Consider the following 24,899-nt stretch of genomic DNA (forward strand, 5'->3'; position numbering starts at 1 on the left):
ATATATTATATATATATATATATATATATATATATATATATATATATATATATATATATATATATATATTTATATATATATATATATATATATATATATATATATATATATATATATATATATATATATATATATATATATATATATATATATATATATATATATATATATATATATATATATATATATATATATATATATATATATGTATGTATGTATGTATGTATGTATTAGTTATAATTGTATTCTGCAAATTTTTTTATCCACTTAACGACGATTCTGATGTACAAGAATTGCAATTGAACAATTTGTTTCACTCGACTCAATTTGTTTATTAGCTTTGGTTGTTTTTTTAAAAAACGTTGTCTTAGTAATCATAACATCAATAAAACACTGTTTATAAAAAATAGTTTTGAATATTTAATCGGGTACATTTTTATTTGAATACCGTTTTTTTTTTCATAAAAAATGGATCCAGTCAAAATTACTCTTGTAATAGTTATTACGATTGCTATTTTTACAAATACTACTTCATTGTATTTTCTTTGTAAAAAACGTAAAAGCAACTACGTCATATTATGTATTAATTTGACTTTTGCTGACATATTGCAAAGTATTGCAGGGTATATACCAGATCTCTTTCTTGATACAAATTTACAAAAAGCTACTACATTTTGCAAGCTAACTGCCTTTTTTGTTGCTTTTCCTTCATTTGCGACTATAGCAATGCACGCTGGAATAGCTCTTTCAAGAATGGTACTACTAAGTTCATGTTTTTCTAGCAACCTAATTAACTATAAAAAATTATTTATTAAAATTGGAATCTCCTCGTGGATTTATGGATTATTTTGGGCCACTTTGCCCCTATTAGGGTTTTCATCATATACACTGGAAGGTACTCGTTCTCGATGTTCAATGAATTTTTCTCCCAAAACTATTATAGAAAAGGCTTATTTAATCTTGATTTTTACTTTTGGTTTTTGCATTCCCGTTACAATAATTATCACTTCCTGTTTATTTACAGCTCACGTGATTGTTACAAAGTATAACTACTTTTATGTCACTTACGGTAAAGAAAATGCAGAAACAAAGTTATTTAAAGAGAAAGAAAAAAATGCAATATCTTCTTTTATACTAATGGTTTTGTCGTTTATAGTTTGTTGGACACCTTACGCAACAATTGGTTGTTTAACTGCTTTTACGTCAGTTAAAACGCCAAATTGGCTTCTTGAAGTAGCTGCTTTATTTGCTAAGTTGTCTGCTCTAGTTAATCCTATTATTTATTACTGGAAAGATGGTATATTTAAAAAACGTACTGTGCGAGAAAAAACATTTACAAAAAGTTTACTCATAATAAAGAGTGAAATAAACAGAAGTATTGATCATACCGCCTAATGTTTATAAGAATATTGAGAAAGCATTTTAATTTTATACAACTGATTTTGCCACAAATGTTACGAATAACTTTACGATTAACTTTCAGAGTAATTTTTGCAAAAAAATTATAATAGACGTAAGACTTAATGGAAGGTTTACCTTTTTCTATTTAAAAATAATATATTATTTTATGATATTAATATTCAAAGATTTAAAAAAAAAAAACTTTTAACAATAATTAAATTTCGACGTTTCTTAACTAATACTCCAAACAATAATAATAATAATAATAATAATAATATATATATATATATATATATATATATATATATATATATATATATATATATATATATATATATATATATATATATATATATATATATATATATATATATATATATATATATATATATATAAATGATTTTTGTTTTATGAAATATTTTTTGTTATTATAAAGTAAAATTTTATTGAATCAATCAAATTTAGAAAAAAAAAACGTTTTGTAATAAAGAGATCTGAGATCTCAATAAAAGATCTTATTTAATATCTAAAAGGTCTTACTTGATACATAAAAAATTACAACTTTTTTTAGTTTTAATTTTTTTTTTGTATATATTAGATTACATATGTAAGTTAATCTATATAAAAAAACTCTATTTTTTATATTAAAAATTTACTCTTTCAAAGATATTTTGAGAAATAAACTGTTGTGCAACTCTTCACTTTTTTTTATTTTTTTTTATTTTGGATTATTCAAGTTTTGTATAAAAGCGTTTATTTCCATCAACCTGGTGTAACCTGCCGTGATCCTTAACTTTGTGTAATCTATATGAAACTCTTTTTCGCCGAAATAAAGGAACTGTTTCCCTGGGTAATGTAAAATTTACCTCCATATTAAGAGATTGCGGTAGTGAGAAAAGTCAGTATTATATTCTGGTCGGTACTAATAACCAGTCACTACCGAAGTTATGATATTGAAATTGAAAGTGCTGCCGTGGCGCAGTGGTTAGAGTTCTGGCTCAGAACCCAGAGGTCCGAGGTTCGATGCCAGCTCTAGCCATATAAGCGACATTGGTACGGAAGGAGGCGTGAACTTCTTGTTAAATGCTCTCCCGCGGTGCTCTGTGATAAGACCGTAAGGACTTCTGGGAGCACCTAAAATAACTACAAAAAAAAAAAAAAGTAAGTTTTTTAAATATCAATACTTTCAAAAGTTCGGTATTGAACGGTACCTTTTGAAAGTGTTTGATAGTGTAAACTTAAATTATCGCCACTACCAAAAGAATCAAACACCTCTTTTGTTTAACCCGCCTACAAGAGAAAATATACTATCTTACATGATTGCTCATATTTTTTACAACACTCCACTCTTTTAAAATTTTTCAAAAAAAATCAACATTTTTAAATTGGTTTTTATTTCCCCAGAGACAAAATATGTATCAAGGCTTGATCAAAATTACTTTGGATTTTTTTGGTAATAACTTATTGATAAAAATAAATATAGTTCAAACTCAAGTCCCCAACACTTGTGAGAAATACATTATCAACTCTTGGCATTATCAACTCTTAAAAATGTCAAAATCAAAACAATAAAACAATGTTATTCTCACAATTAATTTTTTAGAAAGACCTTTAAATTTTATTTTTAAAAGAAATAACCTCTGCAAACAAAATTAAACAATAAAAATAATTGAAAATTAATTATTTTATGAAATTTACTTAATACAGTAAAATCTCTATAATTTTAATTTGGGGAAAAATAAAAGTTCGAATAAGAGAGATTTTCGAATTATAGAAAGTTGATTTTTCTTAAACGCATTTCACGGTGACTTTACATTTAATCGAATTATGGAGGTTTTCGAATTAAGGAGATTCGAATTAGAGAGATCTTACTGTATAATAATTTTAATAAAAATTTTAATGGAGAATTTTTAAGTTAAATTTACATAATTTAATTTTAATAAAATTTCAAATGTTCAGGTAAAATTATTACTCTCTGAAGTTTTTTAATTTAGGACAAAATATTTTAAATTAAATTTATTTCAAAAAAATTCGTATTATTATTACCAATTTTTTTTTTTTTGATATTGAGTTCGGTGTGGCGAATAGGACTTCGGTAGTGATGGGAACAATTTTCATTATTGCAAAAAATGTTTTCACTTTGAAACACTCGATATTGAAATTTAGTTTTTTGATATCGCACTTTCAATATCATTACTACCGATAATTCGGTGTTTTTTAAATGATCGAATTGCCTTTTGGTAAACTGTTAAACCAATTGCAATTGTATGATTAGGAAAACTATTTTTGTTTTATCAGGAATATCTATTAAACTGAGAATCACAAAAATTTATTATTTGCTGCCAAGAAAGTTGAATTTTTTAATGAACATTCAGAGTTTTTTAATAATTAATGCTATTGGACCTAATCATTTCATACATTCAATCATTTCCAAAATTTTCATTCAAGGGTTTTCATTCAATCATTTCATTCATTCAATCATTTCAAGGGTCCATAATTCTTCTGGCATTGGTTGCAACCAATATCAAATTAAAGTGACAAAAATTGAAGCAAGTTTAATGTTACTTAAGTTGAAATATATCATATCCTGAAATATAACATATCCTTGCATGTATCAAAGCATTAAAATATCCTTTTTTTGATATGAAACTTCGAAGAACAGTTTTAAAAGTCATGGTTTAAAAACCATTGTTTTTAAAATGGTTTTTCAAAGGTTTATATTAAAAACATGGATTGTTTAGCAGGGTTTACAACTTATGGCCATTGTTTTTACACCATTTTCACCATAAGTTCCACATCCCCACTAGATATTTTTTATTATACTTTATTTTATTTTATTTTTTTGAGCTTTTTGCTTCAGCGTAAGTTTTCCAATTGTTTTTTTTTTTTCACTATTTTCTTTTTTTTGTTAGGATTATTATTTGCATTTTATTAAAAATCCTTTACAATTTATAATTACACTTTCCCACTTAACTTACCATTCTTTTACTACATTATGCTACTTTCGATTTGACGTGCTTTAGGTAATTGTTAATAATATAGTTTTTTTATTTTAATCTGTAAACTCTTTATACATATCTAAGTAAAGATATATTACACTTATTAAATAAATATACTATTATTATAAAAAATACATCCAATCTAATATTTATTTTTACTTTAACTTATACAATTTTAAACAAGCTTTTAATTCTGTATCTATAATTTATAATTCTATCTATAAATTTTTTTTAGATGTTTTTGTTTATTTTTCTCCTCTCGTAGTTAAACTTATTAAAGATGAATCTGCAAAACGGTCGGCAAAAAAATTGGCCAAACTAATACAACAACTAGCAGTATTGAATCTATTTGGGTTACAGTTGCAAGCAGGAAAATAAAAAAAATTCATTGAACAACTAACAAGTTATTAACGCATTTCCAATTGAGCAACAGCACAAAAAGAAGCAAGGAAAAAAAGCATCTGATGAAAAACTAGAGTTTAGTTTGTTAAACGTATTAAATCTATGTCCTTAAACTAATATCAATTATCGCTGCGCTATCGATGAAATATCGATATATTATCAGATGAATTATTGATGAAATATCACATGAACTGTAGATGAACTATCAGATATTTTTGAAAAAAACATATTATATACAACAGCAAAATAATTAAAAATTTCAGATAATTGAAAAAAGGTTTTCATAAGTACGGTTATGACTGAGGGTTAAAGTTATTTTAATAAACAGGTAAGAGTCAGTGGCGGATTGAGGTTTAGCGTCGTGGGGAAGGGGGCTAGAGGAATGAGTGTGGGGCGATAGGGGTTGGGGTGGCACATTAATCCCTAGAAACCTTTTTTTTTGGAAATTGCACTTGCAGTAAGCATATTTTCATTGATGCTTTTATATGCTTTTTATCATGACTAATAAGTATGTCTAAGACAATAAACAATCTAGAGCTTGAGTTTGCTAAGTTTTGATTGGTTGACAATTATTGTCGAAAAAAGTGATATTTTATATCATTGCAATAGTTTGGTTATTTAAAAAAAAATTTACGCTATACTTATTACCAAAAGCAAGCATTAAGAAAGAAGTTTACTTTCCTGCTAGTTTATACAAATTTTTTACTGCGAAATTTTATTTAAAACGGGTACAGAACGTTTGTTGGTCGTCTTTAAGAATATTATACGGACTTATGACGTCTATAAGGCGTTGTATAGACGTCTTACGGACGTCTTTGCTCGCTGGATTGAAGCAAAACGATTTATTGATAATTTAAAGTCAATGCTCTTAGCAAGCTCATATTTAATTAAAATTAATGTCAATCTCAAAAAACATTGTTTTTTCATTGTTGATTACAGATATTTTTTGATAGTATTTAGTCTACCGAAACTTCTCTCATTATAAGCATAATGTAAAACGAAGAGTCAAATAAATTTTGTAAAGTATAGACAAGTTAGGAAAACATGATGTCATCTATTTTTTTGTTATAAATATATATAAGTTTTTCATTTGTAGTTCAGTTGTCATTTCTGGAGATATTAATGCATACACATCCTTGAAAGTAGAGCCGGCGCGAGTAGATTTCAAGTGGGGAGGGGTTGCCATATGGGTTTTAGCCGAAAACATTATTAAAACATAAAAACAAATCTAATCTGCTCCACAATTTTCAAATCAGCTAATTTTTGATTATTTTTTTCTCTCCTTTAAAAAAGAAAAGTCGTTTATTGTTTTCAAAATCATTGTAGTCGACTAAAACTTGATTTTGTCGAAGTATGGTAATAAATGCGCGGACGTGGTGCAGTGGATAGCTGATTGGTATAAATTTCATCATTAAACAAATGACATTGGACCAACGTTGGTTTTGCATTGGAAAAAACAGCCGACGCTAGCTGGGAAGTTCTCTATGGAAAATTCAACCGCGCCTCATAACTTTATCATTATAACATCCACAGCACTACGCCGTTATTTAACCAATTTTAAAAACTAAAATATTTTAACATTTTTCGCGTGCAAATAATGTTATTATTATATATATTTCGTCGCTTGACAATAATTACAATAACTAAGTAAATAAATAAAAATTTACATGACAGGATCAAAAAGATAACTATAGTTGTCTTATCACTAAGCCACGCAATATATACCATACTTAGCATAGCTTTTAAAAACTGTGTAAGATAATACAAAATCTTTTAAATATTAAATTTTCTTGAAAATTATATTTTAAATAAGGAAAGAAAAAAATATATAATTTAAAAAAATAAAAAATAAAAAATTTATTATTTATATTTTACCCTCCTATTTCTATTTTTTTTTTAAATTTCTTTTGTTAGATTGAGAATAAGAAAAAAAAAAAATTTTTTTAAAATAAAAAAAAAAAAAAAAAAAAAAATAGCAAAAAAAATATATATTTATATATATATAGATATCTATTTATATACATATATATTTTTTTCGCTTTTTTTTTTTTTTTGTATCTAGATAACAAAAACAAAAAGATAAAAAGTGAATGCACACACTCACATATAAATACATGGCAAATAATTAGGGGTACTTTTTAATAAAATTTCAAGAATATATAGTACAAACTTTTTTACATCGGTAATAAACAAATGATAACATTAAATCGTGTAAAAGTTTGCAATAGAATTTTATTTATTTATATGCCTATATATAAAATTAGTTTTGTTTTAAATTGGTTAAGCGAAGAGAGTGTTTTAAGATCATCATTTAAAAGTGTATTCCATAATTTAGGTCCTCGATTTGTAATTGAGTATTTAGTGGCTGAATAATAGTTTTTGGATTGGTCGACCTTCATTTGTAATAATCCTAATAGCATGTTTTTGTTTGCAGAGTAGTTTATTTATTTCTGTAACGTTGGTGCTGCACCAAGCAATATTTACATAGTTTAGGTAACAATGTATAAATGAAAAGTATATGTATTTCAAACACGATGTTAATTTCATAAGTATTCTTAGTTTCATCAAATGCATTTTTATTTCCGGAATTTTCTGGACATATTATGAAAGCATTTTCCGGATTTTTTTCCGGATTTTTTCAGTGAAAATTTTTCAAGATTTCTTAAATATGACCAGGGTAGTAAGTCAGTTATTTACTTCAAAGAACCACAATATTGTTGATATTCCTATTGACGAATAACACGGTTAGCACGGATCCTGATAATGCCTACCTAGCTGACCCAAGAACGCCACTTATACGGAAAGATAGTACACACATCAAGGTACCTTGTGATTCAAATCACAGGAATTGAAATCTTTTAATTTTGTCCGCGAAAAAAAAATTTAATTTGAATTTTCAAATTGAGTAAAATATTGACTTCATAGTGCGCTAATAAAAACACTTGTCGAATATGAACTATTCTATATAATTTGATAAAAATTGGGGCAAATGTAGCCTATAACCACATCAAATTCTTAACAAAATTTCAGTTTGAATGGATGACTGGTTTAAGATTTATGGCAGTTTTAATTTTGTCAGTTTTTTGCTACTTAAACCTCAAAACGTTATTAATTGCTTTGGAATTCAGTCACTATTTTTAAAAAAATGGTTACATGAGTGTTCTTTTATGTAATACCAACAACTTTTATTATAAATATTTGTTAGTACTTGTACCATTTTCATTTTATTGACCAAATATTGATTTGCTACTTAAAGGTTTGAATCCGTCGACACGGCTTTATCTATCACTTATTTATATTTTTATTTATCACTTTTTCTATTTCTAAATAAAAAACAACATTTCTAAAAAAAGAGCCTACATTTCTCAAACAAAAGGTCCTCAAAAAAAAAGTGGGTAGGCCATGGCTATGAATGCATAGCGTGAACATATCAACATTTCCTAAGGTATAAACTACTGCCAATATGCAAAAAAAAAAGGTGTGACAAGTATTATTAATTTAATAAGTGTGACAATTATCGTTTATATAATTTCCTTACCAAGGAAAGAACTATTTAAAAAATATTTCCTTTTAATTTAATATTTCCTCGATTAAATCAAGTAAATATTTCCTTGATTTTAAATTAATAATATGGGTTACTATGTTAAGCGGATTGTTATTAAGCAAAGATTCATGATGAAAGCAAAGATTCATGATGAAAATCGAAAGTTTGTGTGCTTGCTCTCTCTGAAAAAATGTTTAATACAGCTTACTACTTTCCAAGCAGATTGAATATGCCAACTGTACAAGACAAAAATCAATATTAGTGATACTCGGGTACCAAAAGGATTCTGTGAATCATGTAGAACTACTTTGCGCAGGAAACAAGAGGGGAAAGAAGTTAAGCTCCCTCCTTTGTTTGATTTCAAGTCAATACAAGTGAGACCTGAAACAAGAAGCACAATGTGTTGTTGCCTAATATGCCGAATTGGTCGTTCAAAGCTGCAAGAAAAACATCATCTTGTAGAGCAAACCACTATTGAGAAAAAATATAATGTGCGTTGCAGCACATGCCTCAGCCCTTTAGGAAAAGGTTTTCCCCACCAAGCTCTCAAATAATGTTCAGGGAAAATCTTCAATCTTTGGCAGCAAAAGATGCCAAAGCAGCCGAACAAATCGCATCTCGAGTTATTTCAAATAAAGTATTTTCTCCGGAAGAAACCATTCTATTTGCTAAAGCATCCGGCGGGCCTCTACTTACAGTTACCCTAGGTAAATATTTATACTTAAATAATTTTTACGTATATATTGAAATAAAGTCTTGAAAAAACACTAGATAGATTTCAGGAAGTATATTATTGACAAGTTTCTAATTTCTTTAAAAACTAATAGCTTGAAAGTTTTACACAATCTTACTAAACAAAATTTATTGTAACTATAAAATAAGTTGTTGCTCACCGCAAATTTTCTGGTGGCTATTTTGTTAAGCTCGGTATTGATGGTGGCAAAGGTTTTCTCAAGTTTTGCCTAAGCATTGTCAATACTGCGTTACGAGATAAAACCAGCTCACCGCGACAACAACAACCTCTCACTCAAAGGACTGGTAAAGACACTGGAGTCAAGAGACAAACTTGTTGGGGTATTAAAAGATTTGCCAGAAACACACTCCAATATTGAATAAATCTGGTAACAAATTGTATGCAAATTGAGTTAAACTAATTTTGGTTTGTGATATGAAAGTTGCAAACAAAATTTGTGGTCTTCAAACCCATTCAAGTACGCACCTTTGTTCGGCAATGTTATTCAAAAGCCAATCATCTGCGGGCCTGTCAATGTTCTGATTTTAGAAATCATCCCACCGATGGAATTGCATCTCCTCTTAGAAGTTGTCAAACATCTTTTCAAGATCCTTAAAACTGCTTGGATAGAAGCTGTTAAGTTGCCAGCCGTCCTCCAAATTCAACTCAGCCCATATCATGGGGGCTAGTTTGAGGGAAATGAATGCAGGAAACTTCTTAAAAATGTGGAAGTGCTGCAGCAACTTGCTGATACAAACATGATTCCCTGCATAATTGATCTAAACAGTAAGCATCTTTAAAGAACTGCTAAAATAATTTGAGTTATTAGAGATTAGGCAGCTGAAATTCATAGCATACGGCTTTTAATGAACATTTTCACCATCTTTAAAAATAGTATTATAGAGTATTTGCATAAAAAGAGTACATTGAGCTATTTGTTAATAAATATTTTGTGGAGAAAATCAAATCAAACAAGTCTTAAAATGTAATCAGATACTATTTTATGGTAATACAATATAAAAAATAGGGTTTAAATAGTTATTTTTTTACTTAATTTTGAATGTAAATGTATTTAAAATGATTTCAAGAGTCAATACAAAAAAATTTAAGAGATCTGCTTTTTTTTTTTGTTTCACCAACTGTAGTCATTTGACCAGGTTTTGCACTTTTTTTAGCAGTTTGGATGTAGTTTATACCTTAAGAAATGTTCATATGTTCACGCTATGCATTCATGGCCATAGCCTACCCACTTTTTTTTAGGACCTTTTGTTTGAGAAATGTAGGCTCTTTTTTTAGAAATGTTGTTTTTTATTTAGAAATAGAAAAAGTGATAAATAAAAATATAAATAAGTGATAGATAAAGCCGTGTCGACGGATTCAAACCTTTAAGTAGCAAATCAATATTTTGGTCAATAAAATGAAAATGGTACATGTACCAACAAAATATTTATAATAAAAACTGTTGGTATTACATAGTAGAACACTCATGAACCATTATTTTAAAAATAGTGACCGAATACCAAAGCAATTGGTAACGCTTTGAGGTTTAAGTAGCAAAAAACTGACAAAATTAAAACTGCTATAAATCTTAAACCAGTCATCCAATCAAACTGAAATTTTGTTAAGAATTTGATGTGGTTATAGGCTACATTTGCCCCAATTTTTATCAAATTATATAGAATAGTTCATATTCTACAAGTGTTTTTATTAGCGCACTATGAAGTCAATATTTTACTCAATTTGAAAATTCAAATTAAATTTTTTTCCGCGGACAAAATTAAAAGATTTCAATTCCTGTGATTTGCATCACAGGGTACCTTGATGTGTGTGCTATCTTTCCGTATAAGTGGCGTTCTTGGGTCAGCTAGGTAGGCATTATCAGGATCCGTGCTAACCGTGGTAACTTAATGTTAATGTTAATAGTAATAAATGTGCTTCTTATATAACCTTTTGGATTCAGGCTGGCATGGAATCTTTTATTCTCTCTCGACAATTCCAATTCAAGTTTCACTCTTCTCCATGGTTTTCCTCTCATTGTGCTGATGCAATATCTAATCGTAACCATTACTTTCATATTTATCAGGAAAATAATTTTCCTGCAACAGACATATGTTTACTATTGATCGAAACCATTGTAAAAAGGTTTTGTCTAACGCCAAAGGCTGCTATTATTAGGTCACGAAATCTCGTATTTTATCTCAAAAACTAGGTTCTAGTGACTTCTGGAGAACCTTTAATAGTATTTAAAATAAAGGCAAATCTGTTATTTCACCTCTCTTGTATAATTTAGATTTTTTCACCTCACCCAAAGACAAAACTGAATTGTTTACTAAGAACTTTTCATCAATATTATCTCTTTATTCCACTTATCGCGTTCTACCTGATATAGCCGTCAAACAGGTTGACCCATTGCATAACATTCGAATTACTCTAGCTTCTGTATCTAGAGTAATTTCATGCTTAGAATTTTCTACAGCTTGTGGTCCGGACAACATACTTGTTATAGAAAAGTTCTATGGGCTGTCGTCTATACTTTTAAAACTATATTATAATTGCTTATCAGAATCTTATTTTCCAGCTTGCTTAAAAGCGGCACCTGTTTCCCTATTTTCAAAAGTTCTGGATAGCGATCTGACTCGTCTAACTACCGTCCCATTAGTCTTTTTCCTATCATAAGCTAGGTTTTCAAGTTTTTAATTAGCAAAAATTGATCTAGAATTTAATAACTTACTTTCTAATTATTAATATAGATTTTGATCTTCTCGTTCTACAGCTGATTTGCTTATAGTAATAACCGATAGGTTTGATTGTGCATTAGATATATGTGGAGATGTTAAAGCTATTGCTCTCGACACTTCTAAAGGTTTTGATAGAGTTTGGCATGCCAGCCTTTTTCATAAGCTCATCTCTTACGGTGTATCTGGTAACATCTCTAAGATTTTTGAATCCTTCCTTCCAATCGTAGTACAAAAATTATCCTTGATGGACAGCACTCTTCTTCATATCCTGTAACTTCACGGGTTCCTCAAAGTTCTATCCTTGGTCCTATACTTTTTTGAATTTACATTAACAATCTACCAGAAATACTTACATCTAAGTTGGTATTGTTTGCTGATGATACTACCATTTAATCTTGTGTTGATAAGAAGTCAACACTCTCTGATTGCTTGAAGGGGGAATTTGAGCTTAAAAAGATCTCACTTCTGCTACAGTATGGGGTTTTACATTGGTTGGTAAACTTTAACTCGGTTCTCAATTTTTTTTTAGCTAATTGTTATCGTCTAGATCTATTATATTTCTAGATCTTCCTATATTTATGAACGGTAGTGTACTTGATGAGTCATCTACCCTTCATCTTGTAGGACTAACTCTTACTTCCAATCTTACTTGGAAACCATATTTCAATTCATTTGCAAAATTAGCATCCGTTAAGGTTGCGTCTCTTTATCGTGCTCGCCACACTCTACTCTTTATCTCTATAAATCTCAAATCCGGCCTTGTATGAAATACTGTCATATCAGGGGTGGATCTTCAAATGATGCCCTTTCTCTTTTAGACAAGGTGCAAAAACGCATTGTAAACATAGTTGGACCTGCTCTTGCAGCCTACCTCCAATCATTATCACATCATCGTAATGTTGCTTCTCTTTCTCTTTTCTATAAATACTTCAATGGACACTGCTCTAAAGATGTGCCATCTACTAAAATTCATTCTCGCGTTACTCGTGCTTCAATTAAGTCTCATACTTTTACTTGAACATCAGATCTTTGGAATTTGCTTCCTTCATCTTGTTTTCCTGATTTATATAATTTGAAATTTTTTAAGTCGCCTATTAATCGTCACCTTGCTCTATAAACTTCATCTTTTCTCTTCCCGTTACTTCCAACTCTAATAGTGTTTCTCTTCCAGTAACTTCCAACTCTAATGTGGTTGCTTGCAGCCATAAATTGGAACGCAAAAAAAACAAATGAGTTCAGCGTTTGCGTTCCAAAATAAAAACTCAAACGCAAACTCAAACGCATTTGAGGCAATTTATTGCATTTACTTACGTAAATGTAAACTCAATTTACGTTACGTTTTATATAAGGAGTTGAACAATATTAATCAACCTTTCATAAATGCGCAAGGGACTTGACTTAAAGATCACAATTGCACAAGGAACTTGACTTAAGGAACTTTGACGTAAGTTTAATTTTTTTTTAAACAATACATAAATATTAAAACTAAATATTTACATGGCGTTTTACTGGACACTTACAAGAGCATTTTGTACTCTTTACTAAACACTATATTATTCCATTTATAAAATTTTTTTTATTGAAATTTTATCATTTTTGTAGACCTTTTCCCAGCCATGGGCAATTAATTCCTTTGCGTAATTTTACGATTGAATGTTTTTTTATTTATTACAATTAATAAAGTGGTTGTTTATCCAATGTTTTTTATGGAAGATGGGCATCATACCCACAATACCCTACTTTTCAATTAAAGTTGTTCGTTTCTTTTTCATTTGTCTTTTTTTCCGCTTTTAATAATTTTCTTTGTTTTCTTTTTTTTTATACTTACGTACAAAAAAAAAAAGATTTATTATTTACCTGTTGATTTTTTTTCAAAAACTTGCAATGCAATGCAATTCCACTACATTAACAATACATCGTAAAGTTAAGCTTGCCATAGTTTAGAGCTATAAATAGTTTAAGAACTTCATTAAATCTGCTGTAGAATCACAAATTTCCCACTACTTCCTCCAAATGTCACAAATTTAGCGCAGGCGGGTACTTTATAAATAAATTATAAGTGAGCGTCAACCTTTTTAGGCGAACCTTTTAGATACAAAAAGGATTGCTTAAAACGAACAATCAACCATAAAAACACGATGTGATTGGTCAGCGCACACGTACACTTTAAAAGTTGCTTAAAACAAAGGAAAAACTGACTATAAAAATCTGACTATATTCACTCAATTTAAACTCATTATACACTCATTTTAAACGGAGTTATTATAATTTATTATAATAACTTTTATATTTTATTATAATTATTAGTTATTTTAATTTAGTTATTATAATTTATAATACAGAATTACAAACTTTTGATTTTATTTTCAATGGAGAGTTTTTGGCAGTCTTAGCAACATGTAAGGTTATTTTTAGTACACTCTCAAAAATAATGTAGACAAATTTATCTACAAATTATGTAGACACGGATAAATCTACAGTTTTGTAGCATTAGTTTTGTGACGCGTTTAGTAAAGTCTTATAATATGCTTTAAAAATTAGTAACCAGACTAGTCTATGGATAGACTTACAACACAGACATAGACAATTCTGTATGTTGTAATGGACACAACAAATGTTTAATTTTTTGTCCTTGTTGTGTCTATCAAATTTTTGATGGTGTCCTAAGATTGCTCAGTTAAAAAATAATTTTCACTTTATAAGTCTACAAAGCATAATTTTTTGTCTATTTGGTGTCTATGATTTTGTCTAAATTTACTTGATTTCATAAAACCAGAAATATTGATTTTTGCCAATAAAATCAATATTTCTGGTTTTATGAAATCCCTTAGAAACAAAAAAACTCCTTGATCACATATTTTTAAAATAATTTTATTGAAGGTGATAAAGATTTTAGTGACTAAGGAAAATTTTTTAAATGATAAACTTACCTTCAACTTTTTTGAAGTAATCCCAAACTGGAGAGGGCATTTTAAAAATAAATTTTCACGCACATTCACTTAGAATTGAAAAACAACTGAACTGAGTAATTAATGAACTTCAATTGAGCACAAAATAGTCCATTTTGAGGTTTTTAAATAGACATTAACTTTTTAATCAACAGCACACGCTAGACAAAAAATTAAAAAATGAACTTCTGTTAGAAAAATTGTATTTTTAATTTTGTGCTCGTTTTCAGTTTTTGAAACGATGCTACAGTGAAAATTTAATTACTCGTTATAAGTCCAAATTATATATTAAATAGATCTTCTATACCTCATTAAAAAATCGAGATTGTTCATTTAGTGTCCGTTTTTAAAATGATTGTCTAGAAAGACAAACACAATATGACAATGTCAAAAATCTTTGTATATAAATGCAATGATATTTCCCTGTTGTTGTATACTTAAAACAATACTTACTTTTTATATAGGCCATAAATTACTTTAAAATAATTTTACACATTCGTAGTTTCAGCAGATTTAATACATTTTTGATCATTTTTATTAGTATATCAAGGGTAGTATGTTTCTCTTTAAAGTCAGTTTTCTTACAATTTTACTTTAGCTTTTGGCCAAAATCAACTCGACAGCGGTTTTAGAAACCGACTGTATGTTTGCATTAAATAAAAAATTTGTTGTAAAATGTTAACGCTTATTTCACTGTGGTACATCGACTCATTGCAAACTAATTAAAAAATAGATTTCGGCACACTCTAAATTAAAAAAAGAGTTTTATCTCTGGATTAAAATAGCCGACGAACCCAGCAAAATAGTCAAACTAGCACAGGGTTTAAAAATTTTTTTGTATTTTCGTTGTATTTTATATTTATCTGTTTTAAAAGTTAAAATAAAAACAAGTCGAAGTTTCAAAAACTTTGAAACTTCGACAAACTTTTTATATATACCAATATAAAATATTCACACCCTGTTCTATTAACCCCCCCTCCCCTAAAGTTGCTTTTTCATTTGAAGTTTGATAATTGCAAATTTTTGATGAGCCGGATAATCCCATGAAATTGATAATTATAAAATTTTGCTCCACATTCTCACTAAATAAATGAAAAAAATGAAATAAAAAAGATCGAAACCACTTGACGATGGAGTCTTATCTTGCTTCTTCATTTTTAAAGCAAGCATGTTTGTTTTTTGCATAATTTAAATTTTAAAAATAAATTCTAGTGTTTTCAAATAATTTTAAATAAAAATAGTAAAATAAACACACTCAAATTGAAACAAAAGTGAAAAAAATACTAAAGTTAACAGAAACATTTGTATTAATCTTTATCAATAAATTACAAGAATGTTTTTCTTTAATGTAATTTAAAAAATTTTTTAAAATTAATATAAGTAATTTAAAATAGTTTTTTAATTAATCAACTGAAATGATATCATTTGTATCAACTGAAGTCTCTAGATTAAAATCAAAAGCAATATCATCTTCATCAATCTCATCTAGTCTCTGAAAAAATCTTATTTCATTTTTTGAAGTTTGATAATTACAAAATCCTCTTGTTTCAACTATGTACTTTGGAAGTAACTCAAGGACTATAACAAATTCCCATCGATGTAAAACAAGAGCTTTCAATACTGAGTCTTTACTGGATGGAGGAGGCTCAGCATACATATTTCTACCACCATTATTTCGTGGATCAAGAAAGTACGCGAACCCCATGGATGGTGTATGCACAAATTCCCATTGGTGTAAAACAAGAGCTTTCAATACTGAGTCTTCACTCCATATTTGCATTAAATTAACAAATCCTAAAAAAACTTAAGAAAGTAAACAAGTATCTGATTCCAGTTTACCTATTAGTTTCGATAATGGTTTCATAACATTAATAAAACGTTGACAATCTTCCCAAAAAAAATTGTCTTGTATAATATTTATATACTCTAACTTTTTTGGGGATAAAGATATGCGCGTAAAGGCACCTGAGTTGACTAAATTCAAATGGATTAACTTGTTTTCAAGATTACGAGCAACTGATGTATGATGGCTAAAAGAATTATCAACATATTCTTTTATTGAACATTTTTCACCATTGAATGCATCCTTATAGAGACGCCCACTAATGCATTTACTAGATGGAGGCTTATATGCAGGCCTAAGATTTGCATGATGTTGCTTCCAAGCAGAAGAATCAGCTAATGCAAAAGGTACTCCTGTATGGAAAAACACCCTTGCATATGATTTATCAATCTTTTCAATGTCATCTTTGTTTATAGTGTCAAAGTATGAATTTAGCATAGTTCTTTTAGAAGATTGCCTAGAAACTGAACCTTCAGAGATTTGTGAGGCCATTTTCATTGCTTCTTGTTTCAACTAAAACACTTTGAAGCTCTCTTTTTATTTTTTGAAGCACAATTTAACATTGTCAGATGCTTTTTCACATCCCCTTATATGCAGCATTCATCTGAAAGTTGAGCGTGCTGTAATTTGTTTATCACAATATTTGCAATAAATTTTTCTTGTTGAACCTTTTCCAAAAAAAGAGACATGCTTTTAAATTTGATCAACCATCTTAATTATTTTACTTAAATACAATAGTAAACATATGTATAATATTGTTAACAATATTAAGTTAAAATTTTTGTTATTGGTAATAATTAACAATAACAATAATAATAATAAAAGTAGTAACAATAATAATTATAGTAATTATTATCATTTGATTCAGATAACATAAATCCAAAGAATAAACAAAAAACATGTAAAAAAAAAAAGCAAAAATATTTTTTAAAAAAGGTAAAAAGCAACACAAACAACGTGGTATAAAAATTTATTGGTTTAAAACTATAACAGTTTAACAAACTAAAACAAAAAATATTAAAAAATCAAATTAAAAATCACTTTAATTATTTATTCAATAATATAGTAAATAAAGTATAGCAATTAAATACATTAAGAAAATAAGTATAATCATTAAATCATCAAGTCATTCCGGAAATATTTCATAAATAAAAAGCATATAGGTATACTAAATGGTATACTAACCACTGATCTCAAAATATAACTGGATAGCATTGCGGCAAATTTTTTGAAGCCAGTTTTGGCCTCCCAAGATGGCGACGGTTTCGGTTGATTACAAATGAAGAAATTTTTGTTACGAACTTATATGTCATTTACATACATAAATATTATGAAATGTACATGTCTCAAATATAATTTTTGGTTTTACATATCAATAATTAAAAAAAAAAAGGCAATATTACATATTTACGTAAATTTCTCTATTGTTTAACAAAATATATTCTAAACAATAAGTTTGTATAATTATTATTATTAATAAAGTAAGATATTATAAATATCTTGCTTTTTTAAAGATAAATAAATTTTATTAAATAAGATAAAAAATTTTTAGTTTTTTTTAATTAAGAATTAGTTTATTTAACATTAGTAAGAACAAATAAGGAACTAGTAGTTCTACAAGTTAACAATTTCCAAACAACTTTCGAATAATTATTTTAAGTTTGAAAAACTGAAATAATTTTATTCATATTTTGTTTATTTTTCATTTAACTACTTACTTTTAATTTTAGTTTTACTATAAATTATTTGTTTAATATTGTTTATAATACAATTTATGCACCTTTTAGTTCTTAACTACCCAATGCTGTGTGCTAGAAGGTTAATAACTGCATGGTAGGCAGCTAAATATCTTTTTAAAATAAACAATTATGAAATTAGTTTTTCAAATAGATATCACAAATTTACAAATGCTGCATGAACTATTAGCTGAGCTCTGTGAGTACACACAACTCAGGGGTTCCTTATAGAATTTTTTTATTTAGTTATTTGTGTCTTATATTACTTTATATGTATATATATATATATATATATATATATATATATATATATATATATATATATATATATATATATATATATATATATATATATATATACATATTTATTTTTCTAGTTAATTTGGCAGCCAAACTGCCAAATGAGCCAAAAAACAAGGAAAATATATTGTTATCACTTATAGTTGAGTCAAACATGAGGAGCTAGATCAATATTATTTTCAAGAAATCGACTGATCTCAAAGCAGCACTTGCTAATGCATTTTGAATTCCAATTTCATTTGGAAATAGGCAATCTATTAAAACAACCATTTAATTTGGAAACACCTTTCTGTTTCTTTGCGTATAACACTTATGGTTGGTTTAATCAAACCTCCTATGTCTTTGAATTTTAAAAAGCTATTTTGTTTTAAATGAAAAGGGAGTACTAGTGCATTCTGACATTTAATGAGGATATTTTTTTTTTAAGTCATTTTATCTACGTATCCAGCAATATATTGGATCAAAGTTTTTTTGTATTTAAATAGATTGTTGATGTTTGGAACATCTGCATTATCGTGATCACTAACTGTTGGTTCCCTCTCCAAGAAATCATATTTTCTTATTAATTCAATTTCAGTAAAAGATATTTTAGAACTAAAATCACCAAAAGAATCGTCTAAAACATATATATGAGTTTTATCTCTGATGCTGCAGTTTTCATATGAAAATCAAACGGTACTTTGCATAAAAAGTTATTTATATGTGAATTGTTGGCAATTGATATTGCTGTTAAACATTTCTGCAGATCTCACAGCACCAAAAAAGAGCTCTAGATGGTTTTGACTGAGCTTATATGATAATAAATAATTTAATGGTGAACCTTCTTTTTCAACCCAGTCAAGAAACACCTTGCTGACTTTTTTATATTAATGAACTGTAAATAGCTGTTAAATAATTTTATAAATATGTTGTTGAGTTTATTTGCATAATAGATTGATTATATGACATTAAATTCAAGTAAAAATACTTGAATTTAATGTCATATAATCAATCTATTATGCAAATAAACTCAACAACATATTTATAAAATTATTTAACAGCTATTTACAGTTCATTAATATAAAAAAGTCAGCAAGCTGTAATATATAACCATAATACTTAACAGCAGGTAAGCAGGATATTTAATTAAAGTTAAGGAGATATTTCAAAGAGGAGGAAATGTTTTGAATATTTATATAATTTAAATTTATTTATCTCTTTATATTATAAAGAGATAAATAAATTTTTTTCAAACAAATGTATTTTTATATACATTTGTTTCTTCAATTGTATTGAGTGATTATCATTCAAACTATAAGAAACTATTATTTACTTTTTATTTGTTTTAAAAGTTGTTATAAATAACTATAATTCAGACCTGGGTTTTTTTTACCAGTATAAGTGACACTTAATATTTATTTAACTTATTTGAATAATATTTTATTCAAATAGGTTATGCAATAATAGTATAATATAATTCTAGAAGGAACCCCTAAGTTTTTGTATACTCACAGCACTCAGTTAACAATTCATGCAGAATTTGTACAAAATGGCATCTTGCTACAAAAAATAGAGAATATAGTAGTAGAGAATATAGAGGGTAGAAATGATTGCCGTTTATCATATTGTTATGTTATTAACCTTCTAGCATACAGCATTGGGAACTAAAAACTATAAGACTTATAGTTTTTAGTTCCCAATACTTATACATAAGACTTAACTTAATTTGTAAATGCCATTTAATAATAAATTCAACTATACAAAAAAATAATTTCTTTTTTTCTCTAATATTTATAAAATTCATTTGTTTTCTTTTATTTTTAACAAATTTATAAGCTTATTTAATTATTTTTTTTTGTAATTAGATATAGCCATTTAAAATGTATGTCGGTTTCACCGCTAGGAACTAAAATCGCCGCCATCTTGGACGGCCAATTTTAGCTTCAACATTTTTCGGAAAAAACAATAAAACCAGCTATCCAGTTATATTTTGAGATCAGTGTATACTAACATTCAGTATATCAAATATACGGTAAAGTTTACCGTAAAGTTAGTATATATACTAACTTTACGGTAAACTTTACCGTATATTTGGTATACTGAATGTTAGTATACCATTTAGTCTACAATTTATGTAGACTTGGGATCGCCGGTTACAGTATACCGTGTACTGTAACCAGCGATCCCTAGTCTACATAAATTGTAGATAAATTTGGCTACATTATTTGCGTTGACCGCCATTACTTCGGTAAAGTTATAGCAGTCAAGTAATGGCACATGGCTGATTTCACCCTTAAACCTCAGGGGTTTGAATTTGTTATACCTTCTTAAGTAATTTGTTAAAACAAAATTGCTACTTTTTAAATAAAATATCATTGTTCATAATATTATTACATACTTAGGTACATCGTGTATATTTGCATCGTATGTAGATTAGTAATAAACGATATAGATCAATTTATTAAGCATATAAAAGGACATGAAATTACTGGTTCACTGAAACTCCTGTTTCGTTGTATGCAAATGCAATGCAGTAGCACGTTTTTAACACTATATAATTTATGCAGACATTTGAAATCATATCACCTTAATACTTTTGAAAGCAATGTAAGTTGTCTTGTTGAAAGATTTACAGAAAATACTCGTACTTTTGAAAGCAATGGAAGTTGTTGTGGTGAAAACTGTAAAAAAAGGTAATTATAACTTTGATTTGAAGAATACAATTAGCGATGAAAACAATTTGGATAAAACTATTGATAATGAAAATAACTTTGATAATACTAATAATAGTATCGATAAATTGTACACTCAACAAGCAAGTAATGAAGAAAACTATGTAGTTGCTGTTGTAATGGTTGTAGAACTCAGAACTAATAGTAACATACCATTCTGTGTTGTGCCTGATATTATTTCTTCATTTAATGTCATGGCAAACTGTTCTCTTTCAGATTTATCAAATAAAATAGTTCAGGAAATAAAAGGCATTTCAGAAACAACCAAACAAGCACTTCTTAATAAATCGATGCCAATATTAGATAATGCTAGGTCTCCCTTAGAATTCATTAAAACAAGATATCAGCAAGATTCTTTTTTTGAAAAACATCAACTTTAAGTAAAACCTGAATCTGTTTTATTTGGGCAAAGGTTTGAGTGCCATAATGATAAAGATAGGTTGGTGTATGATTTCTTTCAATATGTTTCTATTGAAGCAACCTTACGATCATTATTGTTAGATAATGATTTTTGTTCACTCCTTTTCAAAGCTCATACACAAAATTTTTTTAATTTACACAGAGTTTTATGACGCTAATTTGTATGCATCCCATTCATTATTTGCTGATAAGAATAAAAAGTCTGTTATGATTCAGTTATTTTATGATGGCATGGGAACAACAAATCCATTACGTGGACAATCTACTTTATGTAATATAGGAGTGTTTTATTACACTTTTAAAAACTTACCAAATAATTTAAATTCATGTTTTTCTAATGTTCATTTGCTGGCTTTGTGCTATTCTGAAGATTTAAAATATTTTGGATTTGATCCTGTTTTAAATAAATTTAAAGCTGAGATAACAAAACTTCAAAATATTGGTTTCAATTGCGTATTTCCATTATTAGGTAGGCAAACTGTGTATGTTTATTTTATTCTATTTTTCTCACATAAATACAACACTGAATTGAGATAAATATATATATATATATATATATATTTTTTTTTTGTTATTGTTCTGTTCTTTTTAGAACATTAAGCTCTCTATTTTATAGAATACATTTTTTTGTAGTGTAACGTTTTTGTATAGTTTTACATTAGGCTTATACTATATTATTCTTATAATATTTTAGGTGAGCAAACAATTTATGTTGGTTTATGTCAAGTTGCCTGAGATAATTTGGCTTTAAATGGTATTTTTGGGTTGATTGAATGTTTTTCAGCAAATTTTTTTTGCTCTGTGTGCTATGCAAAACAAAGTGACATTCAGAATTTCTTAACTGAAGATAAATTTACTTTAAGAACTGTTGAGTCACATCAATAGGATGTTCAAATTTTAATGCAAATGGAAAATGCTGTAGTTAACCATGTAAGAGGAGTTAAGAAAGATTCTGTTTTAAATAAAATTCCAGACTTTCATATTTCTAATAACTTTGCAATTGATCCTATGCATACAATTCTAGAAGGACTAATTCCTATTCACCTTGCAGCCATTTTTACAAAAATTTGTAAAGAAAAAAAGATTTTTACTATTGACATATTAAATAAGAGAATGTCATATATCTTTAGTATGATAAGTACTGACAAACGAAATAAACCTCCTGCAATATTCAAAATTGAATAAAATAAAATACATCCTTCAATGAAAGCAATGCAAATGTGGGCATTTTTTCGATTTTTGCCACTAGCTGTTGGCGATTTGATAAACGAAAATGTCAAACAATGGATTTTTTTCATTCAACTTTGCAATTTAGTTGATATTTTATTAGCTCCTAAGTTTACATATAGTATGATAACTTTGCTTTGTGATCTCATTGAAGAACATTTACAATATTTCAAGGAACTTTTTCCAGATTTAAAACTGCGACCAAAGCAACATTTTTTGGTTCATTATCCAACCATTATTTTTCAAAGTGGCCCTTTTTATAAGAATGAGTTGCTTACGGTATGAACTTAAAAATTCATTTTTCAAACGATTGGCTCATACTGTTTGTAATTTTACAAACATTTACTATACACTTGCTTACAGGCATCAATATAATTCTTTACTTTCTAAATTGACTAAGCAACGCAATAGAGGAATACCTTTAGTATCAAAGTCTAATCGTATTTGTGTTAATTTATTGCCATTTGAGAATGTGCTGTGTTTTAAATACAATTTAAAATCAGATGACCATGTCTTTGTTTCTTACAAAATTCATATTGGTAGCATAAATATTCGAAAAGATCATTATCTTGCTATTTCTATAAATAAAGATGGTTTGCCGATTTTTAATGTTTGATTTTGTTATTTTTGTTACTAGTTTCAATTAGTAACGCAATAAATTTATTTAAAAGAAAAATTAATTCATGGAAGCTAAAAAATTAATTCATAGAAGCTATGTGAAGTACTAAAAGTAGACAGATTGCCACAAAAATTAGTAACCAAGCTATTAGGTATTTATATATAAATTTTATTGTTTATTAAAAAAAGTTTATTTATCTTAATAAAAATGTAAAAAATTAAAACAAATATCAACTGACTTCTGTCTTTAAGGAGGCAGCTTTATTCCACGCCACTTCTTCAATGTTGATTTTAATTTTAGTTTTTAAAATTTTTTCTTAAATTATTTTAATAACAAATCTTATAATTCTAAAATTCTGGTTGCAATAATGTGAATTATAATACTTTGATATGTTTTTATAATTTTAGTTTTTGTAATCAATTTAAAGAAATGTAATATTTATATTCTAAAATTTATTTTAGAAGAAGCAATGGATCTCAATTCCTTTGTATCAGTAAATGAAAATGATTTGGTTGAATTAGGTTTTAAAATGGGACAGAAAAAAACTTATAATACAGTGGTTGCAGTCATGTGCAGTTGTACCTATAATTGGTTTCTTACAGCCTCAAGCAACATGAAACATTACATGAATTATCACCAGTGCTAAACTTAATAGCTGCACCAATTCAGAGAAATATCCCATTCACACCCTCTAGTAATGTATAAACTTTTTTATTTAAAATATTTGTTAAAGAGAGAATCATTAGTATAGGATCTATCATATGTTTTTAAATTAAATAGTTATATCCTGTGAAAGAAGTACTCTTTAAAAATGACAACAGTTCCACAAGTGTTCACGGCCCAACACTCATGACAAAGTTATTAAGTGGTGAAATATATTCAACAGTGTAAGTATATTTGTATCAATATTTTATCTTTTTTGTATTTGTTAATATGTTTATTATGCTAGTTTCATATTAAATGTTACTTTGTTTAGAAAGGATATGCCCTCAAAGGAGGAAAAATTAGCTATGGCTATTTCGATATTGGCAGATTTCCCTTGTCTAAAAAGTAAACTTATGGAATCTGGTCATGTAAGTGTTTTAGGATTTATTATGTTGTTTCATTGAAATGTGAATTATTCTATGCATTTATAAACTTTTGGATTTTCTATAAAATAAATTGTGTTTTATACATTAAGGAGCATTTTTATTGTGGAAAATCTCACACTGGCCATATTGAGATTTATGTTAGACAACGGCGCTTAAGATCTAAACAAATAATCACAAAATGGAATCA

General features: G+C 27.6%; 1 protein-coding gene across 1 annotated transcript; it reads left to right on the forward strand.

Moving 5' to 3' along the window:
• Window positions 1–235: 235 nt before the first annotated feature.
• Window positions 236–1,641, forward strand: LOC105843212 (rhodopsin). The gene has a single exon (XM_065790735.1). It carries the CDS (start codon window positions 469–471, stop codon window positions 1,393–1,395), a length of 927 nt encoding a protein of 308 aa, XP_065646807.1. The 5' UTR covers window positions 236–468; the 3' UTR covers window positions 1,396–1,641.
• The last annotated feature ends 23,258 nt before the right edge of the window (window positions 1,642–24,899 follow it).

Source organism: Hydra vulgaris, chromosome 02 (assembly GCF_038396675.1).
Source record: "Hydra vulgaris chromosome 02, alternate assembly HydraT2T_AEP".
Taxonomy (NCBI): Eukaryota; Metazoa; Cnidaria; class Hydrozoa; order Anthoathecata; family Hydridae; genus Hydra; species Hydra vulgaris.